Below are 26,192 nucleotides of genomic sequence, written 5' to 3' on the forward strand. Positions count from 1 at the left end.
TCATACCATTCTCATTCGAATTGATTTTTCCCCTCAGTACTATAAAATGCAGCTGCCTAAAAAGATTGATATTGAAAGAAAACAAACTTTTTAAAGGAGAGCGAACTGGCAAGGTGAGGGTTATTTTAAAGGCAGTTAAAGAAAGATTGCACGAGCTGGGGTAAATTGTCTCTACCATTCAATCCCATCCAGTTTTGCTACATTTTCGCAGCTTTAACTCGTGAGAATTGGCTGCCCAATTTTTGATCTCACTTCCTACCTGTCCCCACCCCGCCACCGTCCCGTGACTTAAGCTTTTATTATTACTGCGCAAGTTGTTGACCGGGAGTAGGTTGGAACTGAACCAGTTCAAAAAGAAGCTGCTTTGCAGGTGAAGGGAGAGAAAAAAAAATGAGTATTTTGGTGTTGCTTGCTTCTGCTTTTGTGTTTTGCGGTAAGTCGATTTTGGCTTTAAAAAAAGTTTTTAGTTATCCTTTCTTTAAAAGGTGTACCTTTCGCTGGTTGGTTCCTGAGAAGCTGGGAACATCTTCGTGATGACAAATACTTCCGTCAGTAATAACTTGAAGAAGTTGTATATTTTTTTGGAGTTGCTAAGTGACTTTTTTTTAAATTACTAAATAGTAAGTGAAAGCTACTGGTTCTTACTCAGAGGATCCTACACAGTAGCACTGTAGTAAGTTCGACCTTTGGTTTTGAGTAATATTTTGATCCGAGCAAAATGTGGAAAATGCATGAGGTGGGCAGCAAATCGCTCTGACCTACAGAAGAACATTGTCCTGGATTGCAGCATTCATTTTTTTTACTTATTAAAACTTTTATTTCGGAAAGTGTCAGAGTGAACTTTAATTTCAAGATGGCCTTGGAACGTTCTCGGGTTGTCACAGAAATCATCATCATGTGGGTGGGGGGAGGGGAGTATTGACTCTTGAACTCTTCTACCAAACTATCCTCCCACCTGTACAACAAGATCCCGGTCTCAGTTGAGGGATACTTGTTTTCAAGGCAGCTGGGGACGCTCTGCTTGTTCTTCAGATGCCTTTTTAAAGACTGACTGCACGGAGTAAAATGAGAATCCCAAAGTCATGTCTGTTTTATTTGGCTAACTCAGTGGCATTTTAATGACCCCTGCATGAATGTAGGTAGCTGCCTGGTAATTCAGTTTCTGCATATCTATGTATCTGTGACTATTGTGTTGCCATTTTGGATCAGTTTTTATTTATCAAGCAAAGTGTATTTGCTTTAAAATATCTTGTTCTGTCTTGAAATATTGTTGTTTAAAGAGCCAGAATTTCTCTGAATACTGTGCAGCTTTTTGGCAAATGTTCCTTGTACTGAGAGATGCCAGAGTGGAAGAGACAGCCAAAAGCTTAATGATTGCTCTTCCTTGTATTACTGGCGAAGTCCCTTCCATTCATCCTCCCATGTTTACACTTTAATTCAATTCTTCATGTTGCAGGGCCTTTGCAAGCAACCTTCATAATGCACATCTGCTATACAAATGGTCTTATAAATATAAATGCAAATCAACTAAAATCTTTCACTTTGGCCTTTGTTTACAATTTGACTTCTCCGCTTTATCTCTGTACATATTAAGTACAGCTTCCACTGCTGCTAAAGTTGATGCTTCTTGCCTACAAAAAAATCCTGCTTTTCTACATGCTTCAATTCTTTGTCAGTCAGCTTCTTGTCTACAGCTCATGACTTCCTGAAGGTCAGACTTGTAAGCTTCAATAAAACCCATTCTTAGTAATAGCTTCAGTTGCTGGCTCAGCATGTATCTCTTGATGTAGCCCTTTTCTGGAGACCTTCATAGTAAGAAAATGGCAAAACAACAGTAAAACTAAATTTTGGCTAGGATTATAATTATTTTTGTCTTCATTTGGGACGATAAGGATAAATAACTATTTAAATGGATGTTTAGCTGATGTGTGTATGAAAAACGTTTTCTTTTGACCTTTTTTTTTAATAAATCATTGATTCACTGAAACAGTGGGCCAACTTTTAGTCTGAGTGACTGAATTAGCAAACTAACATCTTGCTTTCCAAATATTTCTCTGCTGTACAATGTTAATTTGTTTTAAATATAACCAAGCCTACAAGTGGTGAGGATATTGGGAGGGTGGGAAGTATTATGATATCAGCTGGTGTTGGTACTGGATGGGAACATTCCAGAATAGAGCCCTGACTTAAAAGATTGTAACCAAATGTGGAGGAACAGTCACAGGGCTACACGTTAGCTTTTAACAACAAACATTTCTCTTCTAGTTTTCAAAGATAACATTCCACTGAAACCAAATAGCCGATATAATGAACCAATCTTATGATGATTGTCACCAAGTTTCCAAGCACCACTCTCTCAAATACATGCTTTAAATCTCTTTCAAACATGCTTTTGCATCAGCTATTTGCATTAATAATCCACTCCAGGTTTTCCAACTATCCTGTCGAACAAGCTTCTGCTCCACTTTTTAAAAAAATATATATTTTTATTCTCCTTTTTCAGTTTCTCCCAAATTTGCACCCACCAACAATAAACAATAACTAATATAATGTCAGTCCCAACTGCCCGCATGTTAACATAACGAAATAACAATAAGGAATCAGGGCTCTCCCATAGTCACCATTAACACATACAGATTCTCCCCCCCCCCCCCCCACTGGTTTAGCACAGAGGGATAAACAGCTGGCTTGTAATGCAGAACAACACCAGCAGTGCGGGTTCAATTTCCATACCGGTCTCCCCGAACAGGTTCCAGAATGTGACTAGGGGCTTTTCACAATAAATCTTCATTGAAGCCTACTTGTGACAATAAGCGATATTATTATAATGGTCAATGCTGTCCACTACTTGAAAGTGCATAATGAATAACTCCCATGAATTGTAGAACCCCTCCATCCTTCCCCTCAGTTCAAACTTAACCTTCTCATACTCGCCCCTGTAAGGTGTGCTCTATATACCACCTTCAGCTTTATCAGCCCCAACCTCACGCATGAGGTGGAGGCGTTCACACTCTGAAGCACCTCACACCAGAACCCCTCCTCCATATCCTCTCCCAGCTCTTCCTCCCACTTTGTTTTGATCCCTTCCAGTGGTGCCCCCTCTCCCTCCAAAATAGCCCTGTAAACTGCCAACACTACCCCCTTCTCCAGTCCCCCTGTCATCAGCATCTCCTCCAGCAATGTGGCGGCTCCACTGGGAAGCTCTATCTCCTTTCTGGCAAAGTCTCGAACCTGCATGTATCTGAACATTTCCCCCACTCTAGCCCATACTTTGCTCCCAGCTCCTTCAATCTGCAAACTGGCCCCCAAGAAACCAATCTTTTGTGTCTTAATCCCCATCTCCTCCCATTTCTGAATTTCCATCCCACTTCCCTGGCTCGAATCTGTGGTTCCCCTGAATCGGCAATTTCCTTGACCCTGCCCCCAACCTGGAAGTGTTGGCGAAGCTTGCCTCCAAATTCTCAATGAGGCTATTATTACCAGACTCCAGTATTGCACTGGGAGCAGTGCTGTTGCTAGCACCTTCAATCCCTACCCCCTCCCTCTCTCCTCCATTCTGACCCACTGGCAATCAACCCCTCTGACCCAGCTCCACACCTTCTCCCCATTTGTCACCCAATAATAATACATCAGATTTGGAAGACCCAAACCCCCTGCCTGCCTTCCCCTCTGTAGCAGCACTGTTCTAACTCTGGCCACTTCCCTCCCCGTATGAACAAGGTAATCTTTCCTTCAATCTCCGTGAACAACGCCTTTGGCAGGAAAATCGGCAGGCATTGAAACATAAACAGTAATTGTGGTAACAATTTTAACCACCTGTCTGTTCCACTGTTTTAACAAGGAATCCAGCTCCAGATTTTCCACCTCCTTCCAGGCTAATGTCTCAATCCGCTAAAATCTCAAACTTTAGAATTACTTCAGATATTTTTTTTTTTCTGGCCTCGTGTGCCAACTTTTTTCAGCTTTATCTTTGGCTTTACTGAACAGTATCCTGTTCTAGTTCCCTCTGTTCTTAACTTCAGACATCTTGGAAACTTCTTCATTTAACTCACTTTTTTTTTGTTTTCTTAACATTACTCTATTTTATGGCGTTTCTTCTAGCAAGCTGACAAAATGGTCCCTCCAGCTGCTGCCTATACCAACTAGAATAAAATCCGATTTTTAAAAACACTCTAGCCTTGTGGTGATCCTGGATGCTAAGCAACAATTCCTTATTTCTCCAACCTCATGTCTGATTTTCAGGCCATAAATCTCTCCGAGCACAATAGAAATAAGTTTGAGCTGAATAAAATCCCCACACACATACAATGCCTTTTGTCTAGCAGAGTCCAACGACAGAGCCACTAAACCCATTTAAATCTATTCCTTCCTTCCTTTCTAATCTTCCTTATTTCTAATCTTCAACAATATAAACACAAATCCCTTAACTGTTTTCCTGACCCAAGGTGAGGAGGAGGAAAGAGTGGGTCTTCAATTTGCTCAGTGATCTATCGTTAATTGTTCTTGTTTTACAGGCTTCCATTTAAGTTCTGCTGTTTTAACAGAAGGTGCTGCATCGTCAGATGTGCCAAATCTAGTGGCCGTGTCTGCTAAGCCCACGACCACTACCCCTCATCCTACCACGACCACTACCCCTCATCCTACCACGACCACTACCCCTCATCCTACCACGACTGCACATGTGACCAACACAACAAAGCACGTGACAACTGCACATGTGACCAATGCGACAACTGTGCATGTGACCAACACCACAACTGCACAGAACACCACGACTGCACATGCAACAACAACTGTGCTTCCTACTTTGACGCCACATTTTTCACTGCCAAATACTGGACAGTACAACGTTTCTCTCAAAAATGTTACTTGCATCAAGGTAACAATTGGAGTACAGCTTTCTGTCAAGCAAAAGGCAAAGGTAAAGTTTTTTAATTCCATCTATACTTCCATTTTGTCATCAAAGTATGAAGCAATTGTAGTGCAACTAATCTGATTTTTGCACTGACTGAACAGCATTAGATGTTTATTGCACTTAAATTTGCCCTTATGAACTTGCCATATGCTTTACCACCAGTCCAGAGCACATCCAAACCTATGCAATGCCCTTTACTTGGATCTGTTAGCCAATCCGGGGGAAATTATAAACATTTTTGCATATCCAAGACTCTGCAAAAGTAAAATTAACTTTTTTAATATCAAAGATCAATAATGCAGCATTATCTTCCTGCTGGAACCCTGCTAATTAGCTAGATGGACAGCATGTGGCAAGGGGATCAGGGGTTATGGGGAGAAGGCAGGAGAACGGGGATGAGAAAATATAAGCCATGACTGAATGGCGGAGCAGACTCGATGGGCCGAGTGGCCTAATTCTGCTCCTTTGTCTTATGGTCTTGTGTGGTTCAGAATAACACCAATAATGTAGGCCAATTTTTCCCCCCTTTTTTTAAACCCCAACCCTCTTTGGTCCCCACCCCCCTCCCCCCATTGTCATTAACATCCCAACTGTGTCTCAAAGCCCTCTGCCGACTCTCTTTCCGCCCCCCACCCCCCATCAAATTTGATATTTTCCAACTGAAGAAAGTCATACAAGTCCCCCAGCCAGGCCGCCACCCCCGGCGGCATATCCAACCTCCAATTCAGCAAGCTTTCACAGGGCAATTAGAGGCCACAACATCGGCACCCCCACTATTTTAGATAATGTCTCCATACACTGCTTTCCAGTAACTCTCCAGCTTCTTGCAACCCCAGTACATGTATGCATGATTCGCAGCCCTCGCCCACACGTCTTGCACTTATCGGCCGCCCTTGAAAGAACCCACTTCCTGTTCTCCTGACCCATCTGGGATCAGCAATTGTTCAATAGGGTATATCCTGGCAACCTGGGAAATATCCAGTCTCTCCTGCAAACAACATCGCTTTCAGTCTCCACCCCCCCCCCCCCCCCCCCCCCCCCGACTTAAACATGTGCTTCCTGCACAGTGGTGTCAACACCAACATCTCCTTCAACTTGTGTCTCTGCAGCCGCATCCTGATCGTTGACTGTACCAACCAGCTCCCTTTAAACTTGCCCACGAGTGTAATGTATCCAATCTCTTAAGCTCTCCTGATCTACTTCACCAACATTGTCAAATTCTACCCCCCTTGTCACCTGAATCCTCAAGTACCTAAACCTTTCCCTCGCTACCTTAAATGACAATCGCCAAGTTGTCCACAACCCTGCTGCCTTCACCAGAAACCCTTGCTCTTCCCGACATTTAACTTGTACCGAGAGAAGGCCCTCAATCTCCAATATTCCCATGATTCTACCCATGCTCTTTAATGGGTCCAACGTGAACAACAAGAACAGGTCATCTGCATATAATCAAAAGCCTTCTCTGCATCCATATACAGATAATGACCTCTGGCATCTGCCCCACAGCCTGAGTCTTGGCTGCATTCAACAGTGTCCTTATACTGGACAGCTGCCTACTCTTTACAAAACCTGTTTGCTCCACAGTGACCACCCCTGGCACACCATCCTTCCTGCCACCAACTTAGCCAGCACTTTATATCTTGTGTTCGTCAACAATATGGGCTTATACGACCCATTATCCCAACGGATCTTTCTTCAGGATTAGTGTGATCGTCGGCTGCATCAGTGTCCCTGGCAACTCCTCTTTCTCCAACGTCTCTCAAACCCACAACAAATGCAGTGCCTTGTAAATGCCTTCTAAAACTCTGCCAGCAAGCCATCCAGCCCTGGAGCCTTCCCTGACTTCATCCTCTTAATGCTGTCAATCACCCTCAGCCCCAGCAGCTCCTCCAATGCCTGCCTCCTCTCTTCCAACCTTGGAAACTCCAATCCATCCAGGAACTGTCCCATACGCCTTCTGCTCCATCCTATACAGGTAAGCGCACCTTGATCGTCTCTTTAGCTGGTCGGCCAGCAGAAGGCTCGCCTTCTCTTCATATTCATACAGCACCTCCCCTGCCCTCTTAACTGTTCCACCGCCCTTCTTGTCGTCAACCTGTTAACTTATCAAACTGCTTCTGCAATCTCTTCCTCCTCCTGCACCCTTTAGTAGGGGCCTCCGCATATCTACTGTCCACCTCGACTATCCCCTCCAACCTCCAATTCAAAGTATTTTTTTTGGATTTCCTGAATGGTGCTCCGTTGCATTCTTTTTGATCTGTTTGGTTTTAAGTTACTTTTATATCTCTTCAATGCATTAACATGTACTCTCTTCACAGGATCTGTACTTCAATATTCCACCAGATGAGACTAGAGTTTCAGGGAAATGTGGGGATGGTGCATCCTGGATTATCTTCAAATTCAACTCTGGATTTGTAAACTTCACTTTTGTGAAGGTGAGTTACATAAATCATGAAGTACAGATAAAACACAGCTGCAGTTGACTTAATGGAAATATCTGGACCATGATGAATTTATGGTGAAAAGGGATCCCTCCCAAATTTGGATCTGTGCAATATTGCCCCTTGTGGTGTTTTTAAAGTAGCAAGATTCGTTTGAAAGTGTACATTATGGTGAACATTTGGATTGTATGGAATTGATTAATCAATGATTAATTGTGGCACAGTGGTTAGCTCTGGTTCATCAAAGCAATGGGTGTTGTTTGGTCTTCTATGCCTTACAAAGGAATCTACCAAACACCTTGACTTGTCCAAACTGGATCTTTAGTGAATCACATGTGGTAAGATAGCAATCTGTTATATCATGCAGTTTATTTTGTTGCTACCACAGTGTGTCTTAACCCATATACAGGAGACAAATGACTGCAAGTCTACTTGTTTAAATAAAACAATATTTATTCACGTTCATTCAATGTTCTAGTTACACAATTACATCACACCATAAACATGTGGTTACATGACAAATTCATACGAGACTTTGACTTAACCAGAGTGACTAGCAAGTTCCAGACACATATTGGCCTTTGTGTGCTGAATCCTGTAGTCCTCTGTCTGGTATGTTCCTGGCTCTGGTCTTCCTTCAGTTGGTAGGGTGATGGCCTTCCTCGTGTTGGCTGGTGAAGGGTTCCGTTGCCGCTGCAGAGAGATTTAAGGCGGTGCAGCACCTCTTAACCTTCTTGGATTTTGTGCCCTTTTGGGCGGTCTCTGGTCATTGTCAATCAATTGATCAGGGCTTGATCAAGTCCAATTGGGGGCTGCCACATCGATTTCTGGGTGGGCATCCAGTGGCCATCCTGCAAGTATTGGGGGCAGGTAGGCCCTTCCAGAAGAGTTTAGGTGCCGCTGTGTCTGGTAAAGTGTGATTGACAGGATAGTTCTATTGTTCTTGGAGATGGTCTTTTTTCCTATGAGTCTGGGCTACAGTTTATTCATCGGTGTTCATATGGGCCTGTTTGTCCTTAAACTTGGCCAATTCTCCCAGCATCCTATACAGGATGCCATCTTGGGTAGCCGTTTGGCCACACTTTGTACTCTTTGGAATTCCACCTCGCACGACTCTTCATCTGTATGTCTTGCTACCGTTCCTACCACCATCTCCTGATGGCCAGATGTCTCACTGAAATGGGAGTCCTTGGTCACATGTCCAGTCTTGAGACCGCATCGTGTCTGCACCACCACCTACTGGCTGGAGGTTATGCACCATCCATCTGATATTGCCTATAGGTATGTCACCACACCAGGGACTTGGGTAACTGTGTCTGTTCTCCCTATATCTGTGTGTGCTTCCTCCCACAGTTCAAAGATGTGCAGGCTGGGTGGATCAACAATGCATCCAAAGGTGGGCTGGGGTAATGGGGATAGGGCGGGGGAGAGGAGTGCTCTTTTTTGGGGCAGATTTCAATGGACCAAATGGTAGCCTTCTGCAGTGTAGAGATTCAGACCAATGGAGTATAATAGATCATTTTAAACAATAACCTGCTTTTACATTTGAGATTCTTGCAGAAATAATTATTTTAAATCACTTTTTCTTGCCTCCAGTCCCAACAGCAATAGTACCACAATACTTCAAATCGGTGAGAACCTACAAATTAATACATTTCTTCAGATAACACTGTTAGGAGCCCTACTGATGTTGCCTGCGAGCCTCAAACCCTGAAGGATAACTTGAAACACCAGTTCTTGGTGTATATTTGTTTGGAATTAATGAGGAGCAATATGCAACCCAGTGTGTAAACATGCATACTAAAGTAAAAAGAAGAAAAGCACATGCCAAAGGAAAGTATATTAACTAAACACACCAATTACCTCCTTGCCAAAATGTATCCACAGTATGGAGCACTGGAGCACAGTTGCTTCGTAGCTCCAGGGTCCGATGTTCAATTCCCGGCTTGGGTCACTGTCTGTGCGGTGTCTGCACGTTCTCCCCGTGTGTGCATGGGTTTCCTCCAGGTGCTCCGGTTTCTTCCCACAGTCCAAAGATGTGCATCTTAGATGGATTGGCCATGATAAATTGCCCCTCTGGTGTCCAAAAGGATTAGGCGGGGGTACTGGGTTACGGATGTGGGCTCAAGTGAGGTGCTATGTCCAAGGGCCAGTGCAAACTTGATGGGCTGAATGGCCTCCTTCTACACTGTAAATTCTATGATTCCCTGAACTCGTAGGTACTCCTTTTCCCAAGCAACATCCAATTTTAGTAACACTTAAGTCAAATCCATTTAATCGTTATCACAAATTGCTTAGGTGACCAAGTCTGGGAAAACTTTCATCTTTCTGGTTTCAGTGAAAAGGTGCAAAACTGTACTGAGGAGATTTATCTGCAATCTGTTGTGCTTCTAAATGTTAGATCAAACAGCCTCTCTAGCTCTGATTATAGATGGAACTGGCCTGTCTTGCTGTGGATGAAGAACTAGACTCCTTCCCCAATGGGAGTGCTAGCAGTTGTACATCAGTCTCTTCGATATTCACCTCTGGGTTCTGCTGTCTACCCATTGCGCCTCCAATTCCTTGCTTTGTATAGCCCCACCGATCTCCGGTAAACATTTTTCTGAGAGCCATTTACACCTGTCTCTAGACACCTACTCATCTTGTTACTTTGTCAAGGGGAGGTCATGTCTGACAAATCTGTTAGAATTCTTTTGAGGAGGTGACCAGGAAGTTGGACAAAGGTGAACCAGTGGATATAATCTATTTAGATTTCCAGAAAGCCTTTAAGGTGTCATGTAGGAAGGAGGCTATAATTTGAATAAGTAAGAGCCCATGATGATGGGTAAGATCCTAGCGTGGAGAGAGGATTGGCTGACTGGCAGAAGGCTGAGTGGGGATAAAGGGTTTTCTTTCAGAATGGCAGCAGTGGCTAGTGGTGTGCCTCAGGGTTCTGTGTTGGGACCTCAACTTTTCACAATATACATTTAATGATTTAGAAGAAGGAACTGAGGGCACAGTTGCTAAGCAGATGATGCAAAGATATGCAGAGGGCTGGGTAGTATTGAGGAAGGAGAGGGGCTGGCTGCTGAAGGACTTGGACAGGAGAGGGGCTGGTTGCTGAAGGAGAGTGAGCAGGCAAAGAAGTGGCAGATGGAACACAATGTGGAAAACGTGTGAGGTTATGGACTTTGGTAGGAAGAATGGAGACATTGACTATTTTCTAAATGGGGATGGGTTGACAAAGCTTAGTAAATCAGAAGCACAAATAAGAGCAGGGGGGCTCGAATACAAGGGATGTACTTCTGAGGCTATCTAAGGCTCTGATCAAGCCCCATTTGGAGTATTGTGAGCAATTTTGGGCCCTGTATCTAAAGAAGGATATGTTGGCCATAGGAAGGGTCCAGAGGAGGTTTATAAGAATTCTTTTTGGAATGAAGAGCATGTTGTAGTAGGAGTGGTTGAGGACTATGGGTTTCATTGTGATGTAGGAGGAGGGGATCTTATTGACACTTGTCAGGATATGGATAGGCCCAGATAGTGGACGTGGAGAGGATTTTCCACTAGTATGAAAAACTAGAACCTGAGGCCACAGCCTCCGACTGAAGGGACGATCCTTTAAAATTTGAGATGTGAAGGAATTTCTTCAGTATGTGGGTGTTGAATCTGTGGAACTCTTTGCTGCAGAAGGCTGTGGCAGCCAAATCCCTGTCTTTAAGACAGAAATAGTTTTTGTTTGTTCAGGGGTGTTATGGGAAGAAGGCAAGAGAATGGGGATAAGAAGCATCACCCATGATTGAATGGCAGAGCAGACACAATGGGCTGATGTGACCGAATTCTGCTTATGGCTACTGGAAGAATCTCATCTCATTCCTCTAGATGCCTGCACACTTGTCTCTTTTATTTTCATCTCCAATTCACTGTTAATCTCTAACTTCCCAGGTTTAATACACTAATCCACTAAACCCATGACTGCAGGGAGCCCTTGAACTATTCTACACAACAGGCATGAAAGATAAATTGCACCTGCTGCTTATGTTTTTCAGTGGCGGAGGCGGCCCGCCCTGCTGCTGTCAATGGGATTTCCCATTGACAGAACCCCTCGCCATCGGGAAATCCATGTGCCGGTGTGGGATTGGAATTTCCCAACAGTGTGAACAGCTGGTAAATCCCGCCCCATAATTCACAGCCTGTCTGACACCAGTTTTTGTTAGCTTTAATTTTGTACCATTTGTTTCTTGTGAAAGAAAACTGAAATAAAAGAACACTGGATATGCAAGTCTGGCAACATCTGTGGAGAGAGGTTTGTAGAAGGGTTATTTAGACTTTGTTAACTCCCTATTTCTCACTCGATAGATGTTGCCAGACCTGCGTTTATCCAGCATTTTTTTATTTTATTAACTTTTCAGTGAAAAATGTTGGTATTGAAAACAGAAATAACACCTCTGAATTTCATTTGATTTTGACACAGTAGGACATGCTTCAGAATCATCCAGTGATTGTAACTTTTCCCCCTCCACATTCCTGAATAACTATCTCTAACTCCAGTTCTGTTTTTTTTAACTTTAAGTAATTATTGTGACACAATACCTTTTTTACTTGCAGGATGGAAAACAATATTATGTCAGTGAGATGAGTGTTGCTCTGAATGCCATGAATAACTTGGGTGAGTTTTATAATCAACTTGTGGAAATGTGAAACATAGCTTTAGCATTTTGCTTGCTTTTAGTTTGGGGATAAATGAGCTTTCCCTCATTCAATGTTTGCGTGTGTGACATCCTGTGTCAATTCCTCCAGCAGGAGTGCAGGCATCTAAATGGTGCAGTGTAATGTGACTATATTGAGACCTTGTTTACTTGCATTTTCTTATTAATTTATCTACATTACTACATTACTAATTCATCTACATAATGTGGGTATTCCCTCTAATTTGTCTGCCAACTTGAATAGAGAATTGTCTATTTAAAGGCCCAATTACAGATCCCTGGTGAACACCACTTTGGTAGGATGGTGATGTAAAAAAATCTCCACCTTGGACAATTGTAAAATATTGGCAACTGTTTATGGTGTCTTTGGTTGCTAAATTCAGGATGGTTGGTGGGTTCACAAAGACCACAAAAGAGCTTGAGCATGAACAAAGCTATAAACTTATTAATACTAATTTGGATTTGACACATAGATTTTACAGTGCAGAAGGAGGCCATTCGGCCCATCAAGTCTGCACTGGCTCCCGGAAAGAGCACCCTACCCAAGGTTAACACCTCCACCCTATCCCCATAACCCAGTAACCCCACCCAACACTAAGGGCAATTTATCACGGCCAATCCACCTAACCTGCACATCTTTGGACTGTGGGAGGAAACCGGAGCACCCGGAGGAAACCCATGCACACACGGGGAGGATGTGCAGACTCCAGTGACCCAAGCTGGAATCGAACCTGGGACCCTGGAGCTGTGAAGCGATTGGGCTATCAACAATGCTACCGTGCTACTACACAATCCTAAAGAATACACAGTTGCTTATTAATATTTAAATCAATCATCTACAACTAATCTTTATGCTGATATGATGTATATGATCTCTTACTCGCATTATCTGTCTCCCTCTCCCTCTTTTTTTGTTAATATCTGCTTTGCATCAATGCCATATACTTGTAATTGTAGCTTCTGAAGCATTGTCCTCAATTAGCAATACTTTCAACCGTGCTCATTCCAATGATGGCGCTCTTTTTATTTTCTAGTCTGATCAGTTTCGTTATTATACAACCAATTTTCTAGGGAGAAAATCTGATTTGTGCAGCTAAATATTTTTCTGTCCAAACATTATAATGGAGGAAAATAAAACCTGGCCTGGTTGGTCCACTGATGGTAGACCTACATAATGGGCAGCTATGTTAGGTCAGTTCATAGTTCTTGTGTCTTTTTTCTTCAGGAACCTCCTATCGTGGCACTGTAAATCATATGAAGCTGTTCAGGACGACACTTGGGTATTCCTACAAGTGCAATAGCGAGCAGATTGTGTCTTTTTCGACTGATTCATTGCATATTCTGATTGTTAATACTCAACTTCAGGCTTTTGGTGTTCCAGGTGGAAAGTTTGGTCCAGGTAAGATTATCTCCAAAGTTTTTTTTTCTTTTCTTTGTTCACTTTTGTGTAGGGACATTGATGTTTTTATTGATGATTAGCCTTGCCTCATTTAGGCCAATTAGAGTGCGAAGTTGTGAATAAAGTTTGAAACTGAGTTCATTTGTAGTGCCCAAAGGAAAGCCGAGGCTATGGGGAGAGAACACTCCACCTGTGCCCAAGCCTAAGCTGGACAGCGATAGTGTGCTGGCCTGCCTGGTATAAAGATTTACTGAGTTACTTCACCAAATGAACAGAGTTCTCAAGTTCAAATAATACCTAGAATTTGCACTGGATAACTTTGCTGTCAACTGCCTTGCCTGAAAGAAATTGAAGTATTTGGTCAAGATTCCGAATGCAATGTGTGCCTGGATTGACTGACAACTTTCTCCACTTTCCAATTAGTACATAAGGCAATTTTTCTTTGGCTTAAGCTTTCCTGTATTTGAGTGGTTAACTTGGTGAAGTTTTTAGTCTAGTCCTTGCTAGTAACAAATTTAAATCAAATTAAAAAGGGCGAAACTCTATCTAGTACTGTAATGTTGTACATGACAGCACAGTGGTTAGCCGCTCTCGCTCTCAAAGGGGGGGGGGGGGGGGTCTGATCTGTTTCCCAAAGCTTTATAAATGCCTGTTGAAATACCTTCCTGAAGGCCCTGGGAGTGGGAAATTGCAGTGGTGCTAAAGGTAGTCTATGGGTTTAGTCACTTGAGATGTACATTTAAAATTGTTACCACACACTTCTCACCTAAATAATCAATGGTGCTTTTGGGTATTTGAATTCTTTGCTGTCCAATCATAGCAAACAAGTGAGCAGTTAAACATCTCCATTGCTGTTCACGATGCCCTACTCCTCCCAAGCTGTGAAAAATCACTGACTGCCCCTCCCCTTTCAAATATTGGATATGGGTGAGCCTTTTTTTTAATACAGCAAGTCAAATAATCTCTGTCCAGCACTGAATTTGTGTTACATTTTTGTTTATAAAGCACCTCTTGGTGTTTTTGTGATGTTGGGAAATGAGTCAAGCTTCAGCAGATGACCAAAAGCTTTCTTAACAATTAGAAGGAAAAAGTGGGGAAAAGTTTTAGGCTGAGGCAGCTGCAGGCACACCCATCAATGATGGAACAAAATAAAGGTGCTGAAAAGGCCAGAATTGGGTAAATGGTGTTGTACAACTTGAGAGCTAGGCCAAAGTGATATTCAATTCCTTAAGATTGATGAATTGTTTTCTTGCATGTTCTGTTGGATGGCACAGTGGTTAACACTGCTGCCTCCGTGCCAGGGACCCAAGTTTGATTCCAGCCTTGGGTGACTGTCCCTGTGTGGAGTGTCTGCATGGGTTTCCTCCTGGGTGTTGACTATCCAAAGATGCGCACGTTGAATTGGGTTGGCTATGACCAATGCATGGGGTCATGGGAGAGTGGGCCTAGGTAGAGTGGTCAACAGTTAGTGCAGACTAGATGGGCCAAATAGCCTCTTGCACTGTGGATTCTATAGATTGTTACCAATGACATTGAATTCTCTGCTCTGACATCCTGGTTCAGTTGCAATATTTGTGATACTTGTTTGCTCTGTTCATGCAGGTCTTGGATAACTATGAACGGTTCTGATCTTTTAAAAAAAAATAAACACATTGGTTGGTTGATTGTAATTTGCTATGCAAGTCCCACATGGCTAACAGACCATCTGTTCAGGTTCAACATGATATGGTCAATTTAGAATCATTTGACTCTAGACTACATTATTTGTGTTTTAAAACGTTTACATTCTCTTGTCAATCAGCAAAAGCTGTTACTTGCACGTGATTAGACTAAACTTGACATGTTTTGAAAGTTGATCTTTTTTTTTCCAATTGACCATTGTGTTTCGACTGTGCATGACCACTCTTTTGTTTCTGGGGGAGCTGGAGAGGCAGAAAATGCCAACCCAGAAGCAACTGAATTTTATTCTGTTCCATGTCAGTTTGTTTCATGTATTTCTAATTTAATTTTGCATCAGTTCTTTCCTATTTTGCATACCTGACCAAAATGGTTAAATTTCCTAAAAAATGACTTCTGACTCCTAATTGTAGAGGAAAAATGTGAAGCGGATGCTGAGAGTAAAGTAATTCCAGTGTTAGTGGGAATTGCTTTGACGGGATTGGTCCTCACCGTGGTCACTATGTATACAATTGATAGAAGACGGACATCGGAAGGCTATGAAGCTGTTAAAGACTACTGAATTATCAGCCAAGATCAGAGACTGTTGAACAGTCACAATTCGCTAATTGTGCTTCATTCCTATAGTTTCACCAGGATTGGTTTAAAAACAGTACAGAACCTTTTTTACAAAGTATTTTTAGGGAAGAGAAGCTGTCTGAAAATTTAATAGTGACCAAGAGCTAGAAACATTGGTTGAAACTAGTTGTAGAACCGAACTTCTGTGCTGCTATGTTAAATTGTTCTGCATACCCCCTGCAAATTCACTTAAAATAAAGCATTTTTTATAACTGTCTATTTGTAGAATTTTCTTGCAAGTAGGATCGGTTTATGGTCATTGCATGTATCATTATTAAACCACAGGAAGTGACATTCATCCATGTGGTCACTTTTTGAAGCATGATTTGTGCCTGTGATCTTTTATATCTCGACTATGGAAATTTTAAACAAAAGCAAAAAAATGCTGAAAAGGTCAAGCAACATTTGCCAATAGGAAAGCAGGATTTAGGTACTGATCGTTCAACCTGGGTGTGACTTTACTCCAGTTTGCAGTTGCAAGTTAAAAGTTGCAACTACACAATTTCACTATTTTATTCTGGTGATGGTAGTAGAAGGGAGCATTGCCATTGACCCCCTGTATGGCGGGGGGGGAGGGGGGGGCATTTCAGCCCTCTTTCACCAGTGCATCTAGAGCTGTAAACTCCTTTTCCAAATACAGCAATAGCTTTACATGGATAGGGCACCAAGTGCTTCACGGCAGCAATAAAATTAGACCAATATTACACCCAATTGTTCCAAATAGGTTCTTAGATTTTAGTAGCGAGAGATGGGCGAGGCAGTGAAGTTGAGGTGGCAGGATAGGGACAAGGTTGTCAAGAAAGCACATGGAATGTTTTCCTGGTCAAGGTATTGAATACAGAAGCAAGGATCATGGAACTCAATAAAATTGATTAGGCATGGGCTAATATAACCTTGCATTTGGGACCAGTCATGAAACAGATTTAAGTAATGCACTTTGATTTCAGTTATTATAATTGACCAATATAATCCATACCATAAAAACTAGATTCTTTATTTTAAACTAATGTCACAAATTTTTTTTAATTTACGAGTACACAATTCTCTTCAATTTAAGGGGCAATTTATTATCCTTATTACTTCTTGGTATTAAGGACCTGTGAAAATGCACTCGTGCGCTCTCTCTTCCTCAACCCCTTTCAATATTTCCCCCAGTCCCTTTGTTTTGTTTGCCATCAAATTACCTCTCACTTCTGGCTTGAATTCCATTTGCCACTTCTCTGCCCACTCAACCAAACCACTGATTCACAACTATTTGTGTCATCTGCAAATTTCCCAATTTAGCTATTGCTGGGCTGATCTTGATCAGCAGATTGTGAACCATGATCTCTATTCTTGCACCAGCACTTGGCAGGCCATGATGTTCCGAGTCTGATCAAAAGTTGCAAATATCAGACAACATGGTAGGAATGTGTAAAATTTGTGGTGGCACAGTGGTAACCCCCAGATGTAATTCCACTGAGTAATGGGTATCTTTTATTTTTAAAAAATTTTATTCTCCATTTTCACACTTTCAAAAATTTACACCCCCCCCCCCAAAACAAGCAGTAAACAGTAACAAATACAAAGTCAATACCCTTAACATCAACAATGATCCTGTCCTCCCACCACCCTAATCAACGGCCCACCTGATGATATCTGCATCAAATAAAACAAACCCTCCCACGGTGGAATAAAAAAGGAGAGGAAGGAGTCTGGAATCGCCCATGGTCACTATTAACCTATAGGTGTGTGTTTGTGTCGTCCGTCCCCCCGACACTCCATGCCATCCAGCCTCCGAAAGAGTACTGCAAATGACACCCAAGAGTTGTAAACAACCCCCCCCCCCCCCCCCCCCAAAACTCCTCCTCCACTTCCTCTTGTAAAATTCCCCCCCCCCCCCCCCCCCAAAACCTTGGTTCCTTCCATCCTGGCTAGACTCATCGGACCTTGTTCTGCCAGGCTCTGATGGTCGCAGCCCCATCACCCCCGTTCACTTGCCGGCTTAAACCTGCCAGCATGGAGGCTTCTGCCCGGGTCTATTTTCTCCCTTGCCCGGCCCCAGGAAAACCCAGAAATCCCCTTTAGCACAAAAACACCGCATACCCACACCCCAAAGAACCCTCATTACGACTGAAAGTCCCATTTCTTCCCTTGTACAAATATACACAACGTTGGCTCCTGTAGCCCATACACTACACAATGAAACAAAGAAATACAGTAATGAGGCTACATCGGTACATGACCATTTCTCAATTCTGCCACAGTCCTTCTGCCTTTGCAAACTCCTCTGCTGCTTCCACTGTCCCAAAATAAAAGTCCTTGAACTTGTAGGTCACCCTCGCCTTCATTGGATATACAATGTCTCACTGCACCTTGCTAATGTACAGTGCCCTCTTCACCCAGTTGAAGGCAGCCCGCCTGCTTGCCAGCTCCAGTGTAAAGTCCTGGTATACGCATATAGCAGCTCCAGCCCACTGCACCACCTGCTTCTGCTTAGCCCAGTACAGGACCTTCTCCTTTACACTGTACCTACGGAAGCACAGAGTCACTATTCTTGGCGGCTCACTCGCCTTTGGTACAGGCCTCCACGACCGATGAGCCCGATCCAGTTCATATGTGGAGGGATCCCCCCCCCAATAGTTTTGCCAACATCGTGGCAAAATGCCCAGTTGGCCTCTGTCCTTCCACTCCTTCGGGCAGCCCCACAATCCTCAAATTCTGTCGCCTGAATCTGTTTTCCAGGCCTTCCATTTTGCCTCGCAGATTCTTGTTGATCTCTATCACCTTCTGCATCTCCTTCCCCGTCAAGGTTAAGTTGATCACTGTGCTGCATAATGTCTCTTCCACTTCCTTCAGCGCCTCCCCTTGCTCCTGCACCTCCGCCACTGTGCTCGCCACCACTGCCCTCACTGGGGTAATCGCCTCCTCCACCAGCACTTTCAAAACCACCCCCATCTCCTTCCTCATTGCCTCCATGTGTTTTGTGAACTGCCTTTCGAATTCCATGGCCATCTTCAGCTGTAAGTAATGTGGCCTCCCCTGGTGCTCCAGCCTTCGTTTTCCTTACCAACCCCGCAGTGACCTTTCCATTCCCCGACGGACTTTCAGCTGCTTTTTTCACGCTCGTTTTTTTTTACTGATCCTCGACATTTCCCTTCCCTGTGTTTTCTCCTGACTTTTTTTCTACTGCCTTTGCTGCCCCTAAAACCATGCGTTAATCCCCAACAATGCCGTTCCCGAACGGGAGCCCTCCCGCCTGCCCGCTATCTTTTAGTTTAAAACAAACTTTATTCTTAACACAGGACCAACTACATTAACATCACAGAAAATAGCTTACAATTTCAAATAAGTTAAACAATTTTTAACATTCAAAGGAAATATCTCCAATTACGCCAAGCCTATTAACAAGTCAAAAGCTACCTTAGCCGACTGCAAGCTAAACTACTTGCTACAAACCTGGCTCCTTCCTTTTAACTACATAATCTCTATCCCATTAGCTGTCTTTATGACTATCTTTCTAAGGTGAAACACAGCCCCAGGGTACCTACTTGTGTGAACAAAAGTCCGTTCGCCCTATAATAGGTAACCATTTAATTATTTATGATACACCATTGCTTTTGCAACATCTTCATTGCATCTTTTGCAGTCACACCACCTGCTTGTATGTTAACCCAGGATTTATAAAAACATTACTGCAACAGTTCTATAAATACAAGTGTTTTTCAAACTTTTTTTCCGGGACCCACTTTTGCCACCCGGCTGACCTGTGAGACCCACGTTGTGACCCATGCCATGTTCGCTTACCTTCATTCAAAAGGCAGGCCTACTTGGTCCTTGCGATTTCACTTGAATTAAGTTCAGAGGACGCAGGCTCAGAGGAAGAGGGCAATGTGCATATCCAGTGCAGATTGCGGCTAATTCCTTAGTGCAGTCAGCTTTATGAAAATATAAAATGCAACATAGCATATGTTGGTCAGTGTGAAGGGCAGTAGCAACAAAATGCTTGTTTTACTCAGCTTTTACTAGTTACTCCTAGGAGATGGTATTCCAGAATGCTGACAGCTTCATGGACATTTGGTGTGTTTTTAATGTGGTGTCACAGATCAGTTACAGCCGCAGTCTTTTAGTTTGGCATCCGCTGTAAGTTAACAACTTACTCTGGGGTCTTGACCGCAAGAAAACTTTCACCTCCCAATTCGCTTTCAAAATCTGAAACTTTTCTCATTTTCCAGTACGTTCCTGCATATAACACACACTGGCTTTACATCCTTATTTACATTGGCACAGGTTACAAAACCGTACCTTAAATCATCTTTATGCTGCTTTGTCCTGAGCTAAGTTTCTTCTTTGTCGGTTGTTAACCAGAGGCCCACGAGTTCTGTACAGAGCTAGCACTGCTCGGTCCTGCCTTCGACTGTCTTGAGCAGCTCTCTCCAGCAGATTCTGTTGAGATCCTGTCCAGTTGTTATACCGCCTATTTGAGTATCCGGCCAGCCCTTACTTGAAAATTGTCCATTTTCACAGTCTTCTTGCCAGCAGCTGGAAAATGGAAGCAACACTGTTGAAAATGTGGGCAGCACGGTAGCACAAGTGGATAGCACTGTGACTTAACAGCGGCAGGATCCCAGGTTCGATTTCCCCACTGGGTCAGTCTGTGCGGAGTCTGCATGTTCCCCCGTGTCTGTGTGGGTGTCCTCCAGGTGCTCTGCTTTCCTCCCACAGTCTGAAAACAAGCACGTTAGGTGGTTTGGCGATGATAAATTGCCCTTAGTGACCGAAAAGGTTAGGAGGGGTTATTGGATTACGGGGATAGGGTGGAAGTGAGGGCTTAAGTGGGTCGTTGTAGACTTGATGGGCCAAATGGCCACCTTCTGCACTGTTCTATGTTCTAACACTGCTCCATGATTTGATGCCAAAAGCAGGTATATGGAAGGTGCTTGACGTCAAGTGTATACAGGGCGCATGACCTCTTTGCTGCCGCTTCTTCTGGAAGGTTCCACACAGCCTTATTTATTTTCATTTAAAAAGTGGCGACGGCTGCCATTCTCGGTGTTACATTTAGCAGCGGCTGTTGAACGCTTCTCCCACAATCAGGATCAACCGCGACCCTCCTAAAACCTGCCCAGGATCCACCCGCAGGTTGCGACCCGAAACTTTAGGGATTATTAGTCCAGACCTGTAATTATTAGACCAATAACCAAACAATTATACTACCATACCTGATTATGAGCAAAACGGTCACATGTACACATGTATGAATCCCCTGGCAGTGAGGCCACTCTTTAACACAAAGTAAAATATACTTGTTATTTTATGGGATTTTTTTTCAAGCTGATATCAGAATTCTATCAGTCCATAATCAGACCCATTGATATATCTATCCCTTACCAGTTATTTTAATTTTTTATTTTTATAAATTTAGAATACCCAATTCATTTTTTCCAATTAAGAGGCAATTTAGCGTGGCCAATTCACCTACCCTGCACATCTTTGGGTTGTGGGGGTGAAACCCACGCAAACACAGGGAGAATGTGCAAACTCCACACGGACAGTGACCCAGCGCAGGGATCGAACCTGGGACCTCGGTGCCGTGAGGCAGCAATGCTAACCACTGCGCCACCGTGCTCCCCTCCCCTTACCAGTTATAATATAATTTTTTTTAAAGGCATATGTTGCCGAGAGGGTCAAAGGTAATCTGATTGAAATAGTGAAAGAAATTGAATGTTTCTTCTTGGAACATCCAAATCAAGTAGACATAGGGCGTGATTGTAAGACCCCGCCACCCCTGACTCAGGATGGGATGAGATTTGCAACACTCGGGACGCCTCATGAGATCTAACGAGATTGTCTGAGACATCACAATCTGGATTTGCCCTTCATTTAGCGGGATGCAGATCTGCATATTTCAGTGAGCAGTTAGCCTCACTTTTAAATATTTTTGCGTCGGAGTCTTGCAAGGCCTGGGATCGGACACCTTTGCCTGGGCAACTTTACCATGGCGCTGTTTAGCATTGGTCCACACAAACATGGATCAGGTGTAATGGCACCTAGTGGGGTCTGCCAGGCCATTGGAGGATCCTGGCTTGCCATGTTCTGGGCAGAGCTGTGGGCTGGCACTCCTGCCACCCAGGCATCTTGGTACTGTCAGACTGGCTCTTTGGCACAGCCAGGGTTGCCCTGGGGTATTGCCAGGGTGCCAAGAGCACTGTCATGGTACCAGGCTGGCAGTGTAAGTGCCAGGTTTCCCATGTTGGGGATTGGTCCTGGGGGTGCCTTGCCCTTTTGAGGTGGGGGGGGGCTCAAGGACCCCCTACCAAGGGCAGCACGGTGGCGCAGTGGGTTAGCCCTGCAGCCTCACGGCACCGAGGTCCCAGGTTCGATCCCGGCTCTGGGTCACTGTGTGGAGTTTGCACGTTCTCCCCATGTTTGCGTGGGCTTCACCCACACAACCCAAAGATGTGCAGGGTAGGTGGATTGGCCACGCTAAATTGTCCCTTAATTGAAAATATTAATTGGGTACACTAAATTTATTTTTAAAAAAGGACCCCCTACCAAGTACTTTGGGGCATTGGTTCTAGACATTACGGTGAGTGATTGAGAGATTGGGACTGCATTTTAAAATGGTGCCCTGATCTCTTCCTGTAAGAGCTGAGCTCGTCAGTGCAGGAAATGAAGGCGTGCGGCCTCGCCGGAGCATTCCTCGCCAAAGCCAGAAAAAAAGAGCCCCATTTGATCTCTGGATTCTTCTCGGTGCTGCAGGCACCAAGAATTACCCTGCGAAAAGCGTCCAAAATACTTCTTTTTTCCCCTATTAAATCGTGGCCATAATCTTATGTTAAACTGACCAAGTGAATCTGGAGCATATTACCGTAATTGACTATAGATGTTAGATCAAGTAACGGGTTTGAATGTAATATAGAAGTATTGTTATGTAATTTCAAAGAGAATGAATATAGCTGGGGGGGCTAAAGGGATCAAGGAATATGGTGGAAGGCAGGATCGGGGAATTGAACTTGATGATCAGCTATGATCAGAATGAATGGAAGAGCAGGCTCGAAGGGCTGAATGGCCTTCTCCTTCTGTTTTCAAGTATGTTTCTGTGTATCAAGGTGTATGTATGGAAAATATAAGCAATTAGAATGAAAAAGGTAGAACTTGCGTTGGTATTTTAGAGAAAAAAAAAGCAGGTTGATATTTCCAGGTGGTTTACTCCTGTTTTGAAACATTCACCTAACACCATCACGTGAAGTTATGCTTTCTGTGAGATTGTGCTTTGACATTGTGAAAATCCATTCTTTTTTAAAATAAATTTAGAGTAGCCAATTATTTTTTTCTTCAATTAAGGGGCAATTTAGCGTGGCCAATCCACCTAACCTGCACATCTTTGGGTTGTGGGGATGAAACCCACGCAGACACGGGGAGAATGTGCAAATTCCACACTGACAGTGACCCAGGGCCGGTATTTGAACCCGGGTCCTCAGTGCTGCAGTCCCAGTGCTGATCACTGCGCCACATGCCGCCCCATCTATTCACTTTTTAACAAACTACAAATTACTAATTTAGCCTGTTGGTAATGTTATGAAGTTTGATCAATTGGGAAAAAATAGTAACATTAAGGGGCATTTCGGTAGTTGATTTTAATTTATTCCATTTTCCAGGCATTCTATCTAGTATTGAACTTGTGCCAGATCATATTGTCTGCCATATTTGATGGTAATTTTTTAAAAAAAAGTATATGAATTGAGCTTTACTCGTATTATTTCTTTTTACAGTGCAGAAATGTGCCTTGGATTCTAAATTTATTGTGCCCATCCTATTCGGAATATCTGTTTTTATATTGATCGTCGCTGTAATCGTTGTGTACTTAATTTGCCGGCGGCGAAGATTTGTGGGCTATCAGCGAATCTGAGGAAAGAGGACCAGGTTGTCGGCGGAAGAAACTTCTGGTTGTTGTTGAAAATGTGCATCTGGGGCTGAACTAAACTGATTTTCCCTTCATTCGACTCCCACAGAAATTGGCTTTGGTTTAAATGTGCGTATCTGAGGTATTGATGGAGGATTAGATTCTTATTTCAAGCTGAGATGTTCAGTCATCATACTTCAGTATGTGATTTTTTTTTGTGTGTGTTCGTTTATTCCTTCAAGAATTATTGAGAACTAAAACCATATTTTTTTAATGCATTTTGGAGCAGTATAGCATTTTTCTGGTCCGGACTGAATAAATGTGCACGGATTCGGTTCTGTACATCAGATTAAATTTGGTTTCTAAAATATTGTATGAACATTGAATAACAATTTGTCAACATTGTGGAAAACACCAATGATTATTTCACTATCTTGAGATAGCTCAGCTTACTGTATTTTTGAAGTCTTTTAAAATGATTAGTTTCAGCTTGTTTCGTGAAATTCTTTCTTTTACATTAGAAATAAAGGAATATCATGCACCATCATTACTTTCAGTAATTAGAAGTGGCATCAGAAACCAATAAAATCGTAAATTTGGTCATTTTTAATTGCCCAGAATTTTTAGAAATTGAATAGGGGCTGGTTTAGCACAGTGGGCTAAACATCTGGCTTATAATGCAGAACAAGGCTAGCAGCGCGGGTTCAAGTCCCATACCGGCCTCCCCGAACAGGCGCCGGAATGTGGCGACGAGGGGCTTTTCACAGTAACTTAATTGAAGCCGACTTGTGACAATAAGTGATTATTATCATTATTAGCTGAGCTGCAATTTCTGAATGTAAATGTATTACAATACCGCATGTATGGGTTGCAATTTCAAACAAGTATGCCTTTTAAAATATCACAGGATTATTGTGAAGACACATTTTCAAAATGTAAAGATACTTGGTGACTACTGAAGAATGAAAAAAATAATTAAGAAATTTGTATAGCTTCTGGTTTGCTTCTGTCAGCTGAAATGTGGGTTGCTGCTCAAGGAAACAAACTGATTGGATAATTAGGGCAAAATGATAGAATGCCACTTATTCATTGTTGGTCGAAGAGTTGCAATCGACCAAGAAAGGTTTTCTGTTCGCGACGAGAAAAGAATTGTGCTTTATCTTTCTTGAACCCTTATTTTCTGCGCAAGTGCACTCCAACCTGTGTTTTAACCAGCCTGGTGAAAGTGAATCAAAGCCGTTTCCTTTCTGCCATCACCCCTCAAATGTGACTTGTACTGGGCCTGATCATTGTTCGGCACAACATCGAGGGCCGAAGGGCCTGTTCTGTGCTGTACTGTTCTGTGTTCTATGTTCTATGTACAGCCTACCCTGTAGGTGTCACATTTCAGGACTCCTTGTCACTGAGACATTATGTCATTGACTACTTTTTATGTGGTGGTTACCAGCGATTGTAGAAAGTTGATCAGGCTGTGTGGGCAAGTGCATCTACTGTGTAGAGAAAATTGTTATAACTGCAAAGACAAGTTTGCTTCCCAGCTCTACAAGCAACATTGATTTAAACTCAATTTATTCTAGGTTTAGAAATGCTTTTGACAAAAGTAGGTTCGAATTGATTTTTGCTGCTCTGATTTTGTCTGTGATTACTTCATAGTTGCATCAAACTACTACTTTGCTTGAATAATTATGGGGCTGTAAGGAGCAATACATTTTCATATCTGTAAGTTGTAAATAATTGTAATTGATGTATATTACAAAGATTTGATATCCTTTAAACATATTGTATTCTTTCAGATTTAAAAAAAAAATAAAGGCCTGCCGTCACACTGGCAACATTATACTGGGTGCAGTTATTATTCATGGTTACACTATGTTGCTCTTTTAACTTCACGTTCATTTATTTTGCTTGTCGCTATGGTGCAGAAGGAGGCCATTTGGCCTCAAGTCCATGCCAGCTTTCTGTAGACTGTAAACCTGCCATTTTCTGAAAAATGTAGACAGTCTGATCACTCCACTCCACCTATAAATAAAAGGGGGAAAAAAGGTCGGTCCAAATTTTGCATTCTGCAATAATATTGAATTATTGACATTTAGTTGCAGTGTCTGTGAGTCTTACAGATTTGTATTTTTATTACGTAAACTTCAAACTATAATCACCTCATATCATCGGTTTGACTGGTTTAATTAAATAATTAGAATGCCACAATTCATTTGCTAATAGTAGCCACCTGTGTTGTCTTGTGAATAGGTTTGATTGACATTTATGAAAATAAAATTCTCTCTTTGACACCTCATTTATGCTTGTATCTTTGGGCAGGATTTTCCAGTTGACCCTGGCCTGAGACTGGAGATTTCCGCCCGAGGTCAATGGTGCTCTTTAAACGACCTGTCAAATTGTCTGTCCGTCCCACCTACAATAATTCCCTCAGCAGGCAGAATCGGAAAATTTACCCCGTTATCTTTCAACTCCATGCCTATCACATATGTTCTCGACCCCACCTTTCTCTGCTTTGTTTTACTCTCAGTAGATGTAATTTAAGTAGTTGAGCTTCTTGAGGAGCAGTGCAAAGTAG

The 26,192-nt window shown here is 42.8% G+C and overlaps 1 protein-coding gene across 2 annotated transcripts; it reads left to right on the plus strand.

Moving 5' to 3' along the window:
- Window positions 1–264: 264 nt before the first annotated feature.
- LOC119976054 (lysosome-associated membrane glycoprotein 3-like) lies at window positions 265–25,457 on the plus strand. Of its 2 annotated transcripts, none has more exons than XM_038816173.1 (6): window positions 265–433; window positions 4,515–4,921; window positions 7,234–7,350; window positions 11,941–12,001; window positions 13,267–13,440; window positions 23,490–25,457. In XM_038816173.1, exons 1-6 carry the CDS (start codon window positions 391–393, stop codon window positions 23,624–23,626), a joined length of 939 nt encoding a protein of 312 aa, XP_038672101.1. In that variant the 5' UTR covers window positions 265–390; the 3' UTR covers window positions 23,627–25,457. The 2 variants fall into 2 exon arrangements, with proteins under 2 accessions (XP_038672101.1, XP_038672100.1); XM_038816172.1 differs by lacking the exon at window positions 23,490–25,457 and adding an exon at window positions 15,531–15,952.
- The last annotated feature ends 735 nt before the right edge of the window (window positions 25,458–26,192 follow it).

The sequence above is a fragment of the Scyliorhinus canicula genome, chromosome 13, assembly GCF_902713615.1.
Source record: "Scyliorhinus canicula chromosome 13, sScyCan1.1, whole genome shotgun sequence".
Classification (NCBI taxonomy): domain Eukaryota; kingdom Metazoa; phylum Chordata; class Chondrichthyes; order Carcharhiniformes; family Scyliorhinidae; genus Scyliorhinus; species Scyliorhinus canicula.